At 35.3% G+C, this 14,181-nt stretch overlaps 1 protein-coding gene across 2 annotated transcripts in view; it reads left to right on the top strand.

Moving 5' to 3' along the window:
* The window catches only part of DCN (decorin), a 37,216-nt gene extending 24,743 nt beyond the window's left edge, over window positions 1-12,473 (top strand). For both annotated transcript variants that reach the window (XM_081594152.1, XM_081594151.1), the window contains exons 6-8: window positions 2,123-2,216; window positions 5,850-5,988; window positions 11,760-12,473. In XM_081594152.1, the coding sequence (XP_081450278.1) occupies window positions 2,123-2,216; window positions 5,850-5,988; window positions 11,760-11,954 (428 nt within the window). In that variant the 3' untranslated portion in view covers window positions 11,955-12,473. The remainder of the gene's footprint in view (window positions 1-2,122; window positions 2,217-5,849; window positions 5,989-11,759) is intronic.
* Window positions 12,474-14,181: the final 1,708 nt, after the last annotated feature.

Genomic DNA, 14,181 nt, shown 5'->3' with positions numbered 1-14,181 from the left:
GAGTCTTAATGTCCACATGTTGTCTCTGATCACTGAGTGACGTCAAAAGGCAGTAGAGTAGAGTAGAGAGATTTTAAGTTCACACTCTGAAGTTAGACCTACCAGGGTGAGAGGACTGACTCAGTCATTTAGTTATCCCATGACTTCAGGCTTATTATTCCACATTTCTAAAACCTCAGTTTTGCACCTATAAAATGGTGGTATTAGTGACACCTCTTTTGTAGGATATTTGTGAGGATTAATAGATATAAATAAGACTTGTACATACACAGTATTTGGCCCAAAGTAAGCTCTCAATATATTTTATCTTAAAAATGGAAAAGGAAAAGAAAAAACAGTAACAGGTAGAGAATCTTTGGCTAAATGCTACTGTGGCAGAGGCTAATGATGTTCTTTATAAATTTGGATCTCTCTATCCTTCTATTGCAAACTTCTCTTTCACAGTGAAACTTACCATAACTTTCCTTTTGGGAAACTGATGTTCCCAAAGGGAAGACACTTAGAAATGAGCTAAGAATGAGGGATGTGATGATAACTGTTGTCCCAGAGACACTACATTTTTTAAAACACCTTTTCATAGTGACAGGGAAGAAAGGATGTACATTCACTGCTTTGCTATATACTCACTTGCTTTATTTATGAGAGTATTTTTAAAAATCCACATCTATATATTCTGAGACTAGAGTAATTGAAATCCCTTAGTCCTTATTGACCGTGATTTCCTGACATTTATTTGTAAGAATCATGCCATTGTTATTTCATTTTCTTCAGTGAAGAGCATGTTATTTTCTTTGGCCCTCTGGGAGCATACCACAGTCCCCACTTAGTAGCTAGATAACCTACAAAATGGGTAATTGTGAATCTCTGTTTCTTCATCAATGAAACAGAATTAATGAAAAATAATTTATATATTGAAAAAACTTACATGAGCTAGGTTAGGAAAATGCTAATCTCAGTGTTCAGCACATAACAGACAGACAGTAAGCAGAAGTTCCTTTCTTTGGTATCTTCCACACAAATCATACTACTGTTGAGAAATTAATAGTCATTTTCAAATCAACTATAGAATAAACTTTACATTAAACAGAATGTCTTGACCAAGTTCAGTGGGATGTAATGAAAATTTCAAGCCAAACATAACCTGTGATTTTCCAATTTTATTCATTATAGACAAACAACCAACCCTATCTGCTAAGCAGATGTTAGTGCTCCATGTAACCAATTTGCTCTTTCCTTTGTAGTTGTTGCTATTCTTGTAAATGGAACAATATGTAGTTTTTTAAAAACTGTATAAAAACATAATAGATCCTCAGATGGAAAGAGGAAATGAAAATATAGTATTTAAACTTTTATACTTACATTACTACATTTTTAGAAGTCATAGCCATTCACAAGGCACTATCCAGAGGTTTAGTTGATGCGTTGGATTTCAAATTATTTCCCCAGGTGCCCTACATATGGCAGATCACTTGATTATAGGATTCTGTACTCCTCTTGTATAAAGAAACAGTCTTAATTTAAAAGGATCAAGTAAGGTCTTTCTACACATCATGTTGCAGAAACATTTGATGTTTTTATGGGAAAATTGATTAAAACTAAAGCCAGCACAGTGTGTAAGTGTTAGTTATTAATCAATCTCAGTAATGAAATACATGATTAAGTTTGTTTATAGGTTGAACTTATCCATAATTACTTATTTATACTTCAAATGCAAAAGCTTCATTTTAGAGCCGTTATCCTTTGTCAATGGCAGTGTGAGCCCATTGACAAAGGTGTGAGAAACTAATGAGATTCAAAGTTTGACTTCACTTCTACAACTGTATCAACAGTGTCTAGGACAAAAATCTACTTCATGATAATCTACTACATAGCAAACACAGTTTGTTAAAATCAGTTTAAGAGAAAAGTAGAAAATGGCTTGTACTACTTCCGAAAACATGTATTATTGTAAAAGGGATGAAGGAAAAAGATGAAAAGCAAAACTGATGAATAAGATGCAAAGCAAATCCTTTGAAACTGAATGTCATTTGGAAAATTGATGACATGTGTCTGCATTAAGTCTTCATACATTCTCTAATTATATTTCTCTGCTAATTTAACTTCCTGTATTTCCATATTGCAGGTCTTCCTCCTTCCCTTACTGAATTACATCTCGATGGCAACAAAATCACAAAAGTTGATGCAGCTAGCCTGAAAGGACTGAATAATTTGGCTAAGTAATAATGTTATTTCATAATATTCTATCAGTAAAATGGATCAGTATACTAGTGCCTATACGCTCGGAATTAGAAACATGATGATTGATTTTTTGCCTGTACCACAATTTTTGTTTTTGTTTCTAATAACCACAAACTTCACCTTTGCTGAATTATTAAAAAAAAAAAACCAATGAAATAGCGTACTTATCATAAGTCCACTAATATCAGCCTTATATTTTATGAATACCATACTGTTTTTAGATTAAGATATATCATATGTACCAAGTATTTGATTAAATAAGTATTTTCATTCAATATATTCTAACTTGATTGTATCAAACAGAAGTCTAAGTAGTTATAACACAGTATTCAGAATTTGAAAATGTATTAAAATGAAAGCTACTAGGACATGAAAATATTGGGCATCTTACAGCATGTATTAGAATACATATCATGTGATTTTCTAACTCCTGTTCTCTGAAGAGTTTAAAATGTCTCTCTGGACATTAAATATACTCTCAAAAATTTTTTTTCTGACCCTTCTAAACTTTTTTTCCTTATAGATGATCATTAATGCCCATTCTGCTTTCTAACCTAATTTCAATTTTTTTAATATCTGTAATCTGGTGAAGCAGTAAAAAGAGAGTGATGGCAGATCCTTTCAGCTGTCTTCACGAACAGTCTGCTCCTGATTCACATGTATTGCTGACTGTCCTTGCCGAGAAGCACAGTGTTATGCCAAATTGGCTCATTCTTTTTTTTGCACATAAATTTCATCATGGATAAATAAATACAAAGCATATCATTTATCTTTGAGAAACACATAAAAGCAGATACATATATAATGCAGTTTTCCCCTGTTTCTGTGGGTATCCCCCAGTGACCCAGGGGAGCATGAGGGGTGAAGGTGTTATATGCATGTGACTGGAGCTACAATATATAACCCTGGTGCCTCAAATGATAAGAAACCCATTATCTAAAGCAATTTTAATTAGTCTCTAATGGAGAAAATAATATTCAAAATAGTGTTACCTACCTTTCTATGTTGATTAGGCCTCTCTAGCTAGAGAGAAATGTAGGAAGATAAGTTGCATTTCTCACTGTGTAGAAATGTCTTTAGGACAGTTATTATTATTGGATTATTATCAGTAGTATTAGGAGGAGTATAAGTAGCAGGGATTGGCAATAGTATAAAATTTTAAATGTGAAATCATTCATAATATTGTGCCATTTTAGAAAAGCAAGTTTATTTTGTACTGAAAGTGGTATGGAGACATATATATATTCCACACTTTAAAATTAACATCACATACTTTTTATCAAACAGAAGCATAAAGAGCTAATAAACTTTGAGAAGGTCAATAGAAATGAAGATTTTTGTTTAAAAGGATTTGAATTTCAGTTATTAAATTAGAGAAAATTGCCTCACTGGCCAAGCAAACTTTCTCAGTTCTTGAATTGATTAAATACATTTCTCTTTGGAATCAAGTTCAGAAAAATCTATCTCAAAGCATCAAATCCTTATGTTGTTTGCTCCTCCCTGATTCTGGAACATGAGAGATACACTGGTGCTGAAAACCAAAACTGTGAAAAGGAGAAAAAAGCAGCCACTAATCTCAGAATATTGTTGCAGGGCAAATATTCCAATTAGTTAGTAGGAACAAGTAAAGAGAAAATCCTGTATGTTCCCCTGCAAGAATATAAAGTGGTTTTCAGGCAAACTTCCCTTTTCTTATTAAGCACATATACCATACTCTCTCCTAATAGGTGGGATTTTCTTTGATGGAAAGAATAATGGTTTTTGAGCCATGTCTCCTCTGCCCTCACAAGCCTAGAGCAAAAGTCTTTAACATAATAGGTTCCAAAAAAACATTTGAAGAGTGAATATAAATTGATCACTGAAAATGTAGTTTCCTTCCATTAGATTATTAGGAATATTATATTCTAAGAAATGTATTAGTCCAAACTGGATATGGGACTTGGAATGCTATAAGGACAGGAGTGAAGGTTCTGAAATAGAAGAGGAAAGACCAGAAACAAGAGAAGAAAGTTTAAGACTGAGGGAAAGACAAAATATTATGAGACAAGGTGCCAGGCTGAGCATCAACAAGTAAGGCAAGCCACCTGTGTTATTAATAGCCTAAAATCGGTACACTTTAACCTCAGTTATTTCAAATCCCAAGTCATGATGAAAATTGGAAGATTTTGGTTACCTAAAGTGAAAGTCGCTCAGTTGTGTCCAACTCTTTGCGGATCCCACGGACTATACAGTCTATGGAATTCTCTAGGCCAGACTACTGGAGTGGATAGCAGTTCCCTTCTCCAGGGGATCTTCCCAAACCAGGTCTGCCGCATCGCATTGCAGGCAGATTCTTTACTAGCTTAGCCACCAGGGAAGCCCTAAGCCAACATCTAAATCCCAAAAGGGCTCAAAAATCTCAACTCACTGAAGCCAAGCAGGAATCGTTCTTCAAAAAGGGCCAAGTCTTTTTCACTAAATTTGAAGGAATTCAAGAGATTCTTCTGCTTTCTCTCCCTTCAAGTTTTCTGGTTCTCTTCCACCACTTTATTGCCTCATCTCTCTCTGCCCTTTTGGATTGACAGCACCCTGGTTCTGACAGATACTTATTCTGAGAATGTTGGGTACAGTGGTTCTGTCTTCAAGTCCTCTTCTTCTGAGTTTTGAATCTGATTTGCTGTGAGGGAGGGCTTCCGTGGTGGCTCAGTGGTAAAAAATCTGCCTGCAACGCAGGAGCCTCAGGTTCGAACCCTGGGTCTTGAAGATCCCCTGGAGAAGGGTATGGCAACCCACTCCAGTATTTTTGCCTGGAGAGTCCCATAGCCAGAAGAGCCTGGCAGGCTCCAGTCTACAGGGTTGCAGAGAGTCGAACCCATGACTGAAGTGACCTACCACGCGCTGTGAGGGAACATCAAAGCTACAGACCCTCACTTGTTAAACATTTAATTAAAAAAATACAACCCAGAACCTTGAGTGGCATTGTATGAGAAATGGAAGAGGGGGCAAGATCAGGGTCAGAGATCAGGGCTCTAGGGGTCATAGCTCAGAGATCAGTGCCAGAAGCCAGGAATATTGACACCAGGCATATTCTGACAGTAACAGATTGTCACTGATAGACTCTTTCAAACACATTTTCTGTTAAGCTTTCTGGCAGGTAGGTTTATTGACATTACAAGCTTTCACTTTTTATTTCCAACAAATAAATTTGTACAGCAAATATACAATTGCTTGATTTACAAAGTAACCAAGATAGTAATAGTGTCCCTTTCATTTTACCTCTGTTAAGTTAACTGCATTCATTATACAATCAACTCGTGATCGCATCAAGCTCTGTATTAGTGCCAGATATACAAGAGGGTCACTTTTCTCAAAGCAAGACACACAAGTACACAGTCCCTTGAGTGTTACAAGAGGGTGACAACAAGATACTATATGAGCATTCTCTGTGGGCAGACTGTATCTGAGACGAAACCTTAAGAACAAATGGGCTCTATCCAAGCTCAGATAGTTTGGAAAAAATCATATTAGGCAGAGGTAACAATAAGTACAAAAACAAAACAAAAAATTTCCTTTCCTATTTTAAGAAGGCATCCAAGTCCAGTGTATCCATTCATTTCTGTTTTCTGTTGCAGGTTGGGACTGAGTTTCAACAGCATCTCTGCTATTGACAATGGCTCTTTGGCCAACACTCCTCATTTGAGGGAACTTCATTTGAACAACAACAAGCTTATCAAAGTGCCCGGTGGGCTGGCCGATCATAAGTACATCCAGGTAATATAAAGCCACTAACTATCGTGAGAAATATCTAGGGAGCAAATCATCCTTACTGGGATGCCTGGAGGCAGGAAGTTCTGCTTAGAAATGTTTATGCAGAGAGATATTTTTAACATTTCTACATGAATATTCATTATGGTTCTGTGAGATATATAGGTTTAAATTAGTGTTAATTTTTTAAAAATTAGGATTACTACCTTGAACTTACTATAATACTTGCTTCCAGAATGTAATTGTTTTTTTTTTTATGAAGTAGGGTAGTTTTAAGTCACAGATCAGTGTAGCAAATACATAGTGGTTAGATATCATCTGTAATCTATAGATATGAAATAAAATAGTAGTTCTAACTTTGAGTTTTGACAGATATCTTGTAGGTCAAAAGACAATGTTTACCTAGCAGTGTGACCAAATTAACTTCATATAAATTATCAGTTATTGTGTATTCTTAAAGATAAGATATGGTTCAGTGGTTCACTGTGCTAATAGAGCTTTACAGTTCATAAATCTATAAATGTAAGTCATGCTTATTACTTTCAGTAGTCATAGTGATTTCATATATAACAATATAAGATTTCCATTGTTATCTTAAGTAAATTAAACAAGCATGTTATTTAAATTATGTATTTTAAAAAGATTATATATACTAAAAGCTCCATATATAGTGTGTTTTACTGTGGTCACAGAGAAAAAATTATAAAACATGCCATTTTGAAATCTTTGTTGAATATCAGCAAATTTCATGGACATTTACACAGGGCCCCACATTCAGAAGGACCTTACTCTTAGTTTCCCATTTCTAATTGGCATCCGTGTACTCATATTACCTGCATTTCTAGAGACTCTTAGGGGTTTCACCAACTCTACTTTTTTTGTATATCTATATAGTCCAAATAGTTTTAGTAAAATTATGTAATTATCCAACTATCATCACAATCTAGTTTTAGAATATTTTGATTACCTCCAAAATAGGCCTCTTATATATTTATTTCTAGTTGTTCTCAATCTTGTCCCCAGGCACAGGGAATCATTAATCTGTTTTCTGTCTCTATATATTTTTCTTTTCTAGACATTTCTAAATGTAATCATACAATGTGTGGCTTTTGTGGTTGGCTTCTTTCACTTATCAGAGTAATTTTAGGTCATCCATATCACAGCATGTGTCAGTAATCCATTCATTTTTATTGATGAATTGCACTTCATTGTATGGATATACCACATTTTATTTTGCTAGTACTATACCTTTTGATAGCTGTAACTTCTGATTATGTTTAGAAATTAGAAATGAAGTTCCTCTAACCTTGTTCTTTTTTTTCAAAATTTTAGCTGTTCTTGTTTCTTTGCATTCCATTCAAATTTTAGGGCCAGCTTGTTCATTTCTTTTCAAATAGATTGCTATGGCTTTGATAGGAATTGTGTTGAATCTATAGATCATTCAGGGAAGAATTTTCCTTGTAATAACTTTGAGTCTTCCAATGCACAAACATGGAATATCTTTCTATTTTGTCTTGATTTTCTCACAGCAATATTTTGGCATTTTTAGTATGCAAGTTTTACAGTTTATTAAGTTCATTTCTAAATTTTGTGTTATTTTTGGTGCTGTTATGGATGGTTTCCCTTAATTTTATTTTTGAAATTTTTTGTTAGTTTATAGAAGTGCAGTTGATTTTTGTGTATCTATCTTCTGCCCTAGTGCTAGTGTCCTGTGCTAAAATTGTTTTTAGTTGTAGTGCTTTTAATACATTCCTTTGGATATTCTACATTCAGGATCTTGTAATTTGTAAATAAAGAGAATTTTAATTATTCTTTCTTATCTGAATTTTTAAAATTTCTTTGCTTGCTTCATTGCATTGGCTAAAATTTATGATACAATTTTGGTAGAAGTGATGAAATTAGACATCTTTGAACACTGGGGTACATGTGACCTCCAATTTAAAAAAAAAAGAAATTAGACATCTTTGTTTGATCCCTATTTTACAAGGGCAATCAACCTTTTGTCATTAGGCATGATGCTAGCTATAGGTCTTTTGTAGATGCTCTTTATCAAGTTAAAAATGTTTCCTTTGATTTTTTAGTGTGCTGAAAATGTTTATCATAAATGTGTTTTTTTTTCCCCAATGTTTTCTCTTTCTGTTGAGATGATCATGTGATTTTGCTTTTATTCCTTTAATATACTGTATTAACTTAATTGATTTCCAATTAAATAAATTATACATCCTTGAGAAAAATCATGTTTGGTTTTGACCATGGTGAACAGTCCTTTTATATGTTGTGATACACAATTTCCTAATATTTTATTAATTTTTTTGTCTATATTCATATGTGATATATATATTTTTTTAATTAGTATATTTTCTATTTTTTAACTTTACAATATTGTATTTGTTTTGCCATACATTGACATGAATCCACCATGGGTGTACATGTTTTCCCCTTCCAGAACCTCCCTTCCACCTCCCTCCCCATCCCATCCCTCCGGGTCATCCCGGTGCACCAGCCCTGAGCACCCTGTATCATGCATTGAAACTGGACTGGTGATTCGTTTCACATATGATAATTTACATGCTTCCATGCCATTCTCCCATATCATCCCGCCTTCGCCCTCTCCCATAGAGTCCATGCTAAGTCGCTTCAGTTGTGTCTGACTCTCTGTGATCCCATAGACGGCAGCCTACCAGGCTCCGCCGTCCCTGGTATTCTCCAGGCAAGAACACTGGAGTGGGTTGCCATTTCTTTCTCCAATGCATGAAAGGGAAAAGTGAAAGTGAAGTTGCTCAGTCATGTCTGATTCTTAGCGACCCCATGGACTGTAGCCTACCAGGCTCCTCCGTCCATGGGATTTTCCAGGCAAGAGTACTGGAGTGGGGTGCCATTGCCTTCTCCATAGAGTCCATAATACTGTTCTATTTTTCTGTGTCTCTTTTGATGTCTCACATACAGGGTTATCTTTACCGATTGACTAAATATCATATATATGTGTTAGTATACTGTATTGGTGTTTTTCTTTCTGGCTTACTTCACTCTGTATAATAGGCTCCAGTTTCATCCACCTCATTAGAACTGATTCGAATGTATTCTTTTTAATGGCTGAGTAATATTCCATTGTGTATATGTACCACAGCTTCCTTATCCATTCATCTGCTTATGGGCATCTAGGCTGCTTCCATGTCCTGGCTATTATAAACAGTGCTGCGATGAACATTGGGGTACACATGTCTCTTTCAATTCTGGTTTCCTCGGTGTGTATGCCCAGCAGTGGGATTGCTGGGTCATATGGCAGTTCTATTTCCAGTTTCTTGAGGAATCTCCACACTGTTCTCCATAGTGGCTGTACTAGTTTGCATTCCCACCAACAGTGTAAGAGGGTTCCCTTTTCTCCACACCCTCTCCAGCATTTATTGCTTGTAGTCTTTTGGATAGCAGCCATTCTGACCGGTGTGAAATGGTACCTCATTGTGGTTTTGATTTGCATTTCTCTAATAATGATTGATGTTGAGCATCTTTTCATGTGTTTGTTAGCCATCTGTATGTCTTCTTTGGAGAAATGTCTGTTTAGTTCTTTGGCCCACTTTTTGATTGGGTCATTTATTTTTCTGGAATTTAAACCACAGCAGGATCCTCTATGACCCACCTCCCAGAATATTGGAAATAAAAGCAAAAATAAACAAATGGGACCTAATTAAACTTAAAAGCTCTTGCACAACAAAGGAAACTATAAGCAAGGTGAAAAGACAGCCCTCGGAATGGGAGAAAATAACAGGCAAATGAAGCAACAGACAAACAATTAATCTCAAAAATATACATATGTGATATTTTGACTATAGCTTTCTTTTTTGTGATGATTTTTGTCTGGCTGTAAGAAAATATTGACCTCATATAATGAGTTGGAAATTTAATTTCCTTTTTACACAGACTAACACTTGCTTTATGTCTTGATATTTCCTTCTCTTATTTTAACTATTAGCCATAAACTCTAACCAAGCACCTCTCCTTTCTTCTTAATTATTGTTAAGCAATGGAGCCTGTCAAATGACAACAAGAAATTTTCAAAGTTTGAGGATCACGTACACACATACAAACCTTACAGATATTGTTTTGATATTAATATCCCTTGTTTCTGTTTTTGTAAGACATCTATTGTTCTCTTTCTAAACCTTTTCTTAATCAAGACACTTCACCAGCATGTGAGTACAAATATTCTTGTAGGTGGAGCAATATTTCAAGTCAGATATTTTAAGGAAGACCTCGTAGATTTTATAGCTTGCTTTAGAAATTATTGCTTTACCATTATATTTTTGCCTTGGTTTTATGATCAATCACTTCTATTCTTCAGAATTCACATATAAATAATAGGAGTAAAAACTCATTTCCAAACTTCTTTTTAAGTCTGATATTTAGTTTTGCTAAAAAAAAATCTATGAACAAATTGCCATTGTCTTAAACATAACCATAAAATATATTTCAGAAAAAATTTCTAATGAACTATAATATTATATTCATTGAGTAGAACTTGTAACATAGAATACATTTTTGTTAAAAATTTCTAGATCTGCTTATTCCAAATATGGTGACATTCAAGTATTTCTTAGAGTTTGTGATTTTTAATTCTGATTCTATTTCTCTATACCCTTTCATACTTCACTATATTACTTCCTTATTTTAGATAGTTCTTTAAATAGTCTATAATTTTATCTTTGCCCTGAAAACATACTATTTCATGTGGACACAATTTATGAAATAACCATGAAATCATTCATTTATTCATTCAACACATATTTATTGAACATCTACTCTGTTCTAGTAGACACCAGAAATATAGTCACAAACAAAGCAAAACAGGTTTCCTGCCTCATAGAGCTTTTATTTTAGAGGAGCAAAACAGACAAAAAGCAAATGTAGTTATCATTGCTCTGAATAAAAATAAATATAATTGGAACAGCAAATAGCAGAATGGGATAGTCAAGAAAGACTTCTTTGGTAAGGATAAATGAATTACATGAGTCAGTAAGCCTGGCAGACATCTTGGAGTTTATGGCAAAAGAGGGATATGGTGTGTCAACCCGAGGAGGGACAGTGCTCTAGTTGAAGAGAAGTGAGTAGATCAGGGAGGCTGGACTGAACAATGAAGAGAGATGAGCTCAGAGTAGAAGGATGGCCAGATCAAGTAGGATGTGTCAGCCATTGTGAGAACTTTAGATTTTACTCTGCATGAGATGGGAAGCTGCTGGGGTATTGAGCCAAGATTATATAACTTGCTTACTTTTTAAAATAATAACTGGAAGGAAGGAAAGTAGGAAGGTAGAAAAGAGAAAGAAAGAACAGACTTCGAGAAGGTAAAAGAGGAAACAGGAAGAACAATCAAGGCAACTTCAATAATTTAGAAGGAGATAATAGTGGCTTTGGATAAGGTTGTAGGAGTAGATATGGGGACAAGAATTGTATTACGCTTTTTTTTTTTTTTTTAAGGTTACACTAGCAGGGTTTGTTGATGGTAGGGCAGAAAGTATAAGACAGGGAGAGTCAAGGATAATGACAATGTTTTTAGCCTGAGTCATCTGGAAAGACTGAAATGTCATATACTGAGATGAGGAAGACTAAGGAAGGGAAAAACAAGATTAGAAAGGGAGATAGAAATTAAACATTTGGTTTGATAAGTATTAAGGTATTTAAACTGAAGGATGGGCATGCTAAAAAAGAATTAAGTGTTTACCTGTATACCGTCTCCGTTTACTTAGAGAAAAATAACCATGTGCCATTATTTCGGGTTGCAGGTTGTCTACCTTCACAACAACAATATCTCTGCAATCGGCTCAAACGACTTCTGCCCACCTGGATACAACACCAAAAAGGCTTCTTACTCAGGAGTGAGCCTTTTCAGCAACCCAGTCCAGTACTGGGAGATCCAGCCATCCACCTTCCGATGTGTCTATGTGCGTGCTGCTGTTCAGCTTGGAAACTATAAGTAGCTCCCAAGAAAGCCCTCATTTTTATAACCTGGCAAAATCCCATTAATGTCATTGCTCTGAAAAAAAAAAAAAAAAAGAAAACTAGATACTGGAAATCTATCTGCAATGTGGATGTTTTTCCCACATGACTTATTATGCATAAAGCCAAATATGCAGTTTAAATAATTGCCTACAATAAAAAAATATTTTGCCTGCCATTTTCAGAATCCTTTTTTGAAGCTTATTATTGATGTTAACTAGGCTATTGCAGATATTCTTATTTCACTAAATGTAAAGTTTGGAGTAAACAATTTTAGTAGAGCATTTAATTTCCAGAAAGAACCAAATAAAAATGTTATCAATCTTCTGTAACTCATGGGGAGGGGAGGTTAGCTCTGTTGACATAGTCTAGCAATGTATTCATCCCCATTATTATTGATAAAGCCTCATCTGAGTGTGTGAATTCAATCCAGGCTATGTAAAATTTTTGCTAATGTCATTGTTTTGAAAAAAATAAATTCACAAGTACATTTAAAATTACTATTGTATAAAGGTGTAATTTTAAATCTTCCCTGAACTCAATTTTCTGAAGAGAGTAGACATTGCTTTCTGATAAAAACAGCACATCTTTTCAAGTTCTCAGGTTTGTATTCTACCCCTGTCCTTTGATGTTTGCATATTACAACTTACTTTATCTATATTCAGTGTTAAGCTGATAAGGCACAAAACTGGCTTTTTCTTATTGGTCCAAAAAAGAATATTTTCAGTTACTGGATACTAAATCGGTTTTAAAACTATGTGTATAATCAATCTGCTCACATAAACATTTCTGTACTTACTAGATGTATAGAAATATTTCCTGCACTTAGTTAAACCTTTGGTTTTATAAATTCTTTTGTGTAGAATTTAAAAGTAGCTATCAAAGAAGATCATTCAACAAGCCTGGGGAATGGGCTGCTTTACCAAGAGTAAATATTTATCAAAAAGTACGTGTATGCTATCAATATCTAATAAGCAAACGTGATAACAATTTATTTCTTCTATAACCTTGTATGTTTTCTGATTGTAAATACTGCAACCCAAACTGGTTTAAACTATGAAGGGGAATACGAAACAGTCTTGCTAGTAGATGAGCCTTTAGCAGTTTCTCAATTCTTTCAGCTTTGCCTTCCTGCATTACATTTTCAGGCAGGCCTCTCTTAGACTGCGAAAGATGAACTTCCTCCATCATTGACCCCCAGACAAGAGCATCAGTTCAGTTCTGTCGCTCAGTCGTGTCCGACTCTTTGCGACCCCATGAACTGCAGCACACCAGGCCTCCCTGTCCATCACCAACTCCCTAAATCCACCCAAACCCATGTCCATTGAGTCGGTGGTGCCATCCAACCATCTCATCCTCTGTCATCCCCTTCTCTTCCTGCCCTCAATCTTTCCCAGCATCAGGGTCTTTTCCAGTGAGTCAGCTCTTTGCATCAGGTGGCCAAAGTATTGGAGTTTCAGCTTCAACGTCAGTCCTTCCAATGAACACCCAGGACTGATCTCCTTTAGGATGGACTGGCTGGATCTCCTTGAAGTCCAAGGGACTCTCAAGAGTCTTCTCCAACACCACAGTTCAAAAACATCAATTCTTCGGTGCTCAGCTTTCTTTTTTTTTTTTTTTTTTAATAAATTTATTTATTTTAGTTGGGGGCTAATTACTTTACAATATTGTAATAGTTTTTGCCATACATTGACATGAATCAGCCATGGGTTTACATGTGTTCCCCTTCCTGGACCCCCCACCCACCTCCCTCCCCATCCCATCCCTCTGGGTCATCCCATTGCCCCGGCCCTGAGCCCTTGTCTCATGCATCGAACATGGAATGGTGTTCTGTTTCACATACGATAATATCAGCTTTCTTTATAGTCCAACTCTCACATCCATACATAACCACTGGAGAAACCATAGCCTTGACTATATGGACTTTTGTTGGCAAAGTAATGTCTGCTTTTTAATATGCTATCTAGGTTGGTCATAATTTCCTTCCAGGAAAAGTCATGAGATTGTCTCTCACAATCACATACAAACTTCACAACCGTATAGAGTAAATACTATTGTTATCCTCATTTTGTAGAAAAGTCAACTAAAATCAGGAGAAATTTAGTAACTTTCCCATAGTCAAATACCTGGGAAATATCTGGCAACAGAGCTTTCTTTTTTAATCTTTGTACAAGTCAGGGTCTGGTAGAAAACAGAATTCACCCCAGA

The sequence above is a fragment of the Giraffa tippelskirchi genome, chromosome 4, assembly GCF_054371585.1.
Source record: "Giraffa tippelskirchi isolate mGirTip1 chromosome 4, T2T-mGirTip1v1.2.pri, whole genome shotgun sequence".
NCBI classification, from domain to species: domain Eukaryota; kingdom Metazoa; phylum Chordata; class Mammalia; order Artiodactyla; family Giraffidae; genus Giraffa; species Giraffa tippelskirchi.
Note: the sequence above shows the minus strand (reverse complement) of the source record. Positions and strands in the feature narration are given on the sequence as shown.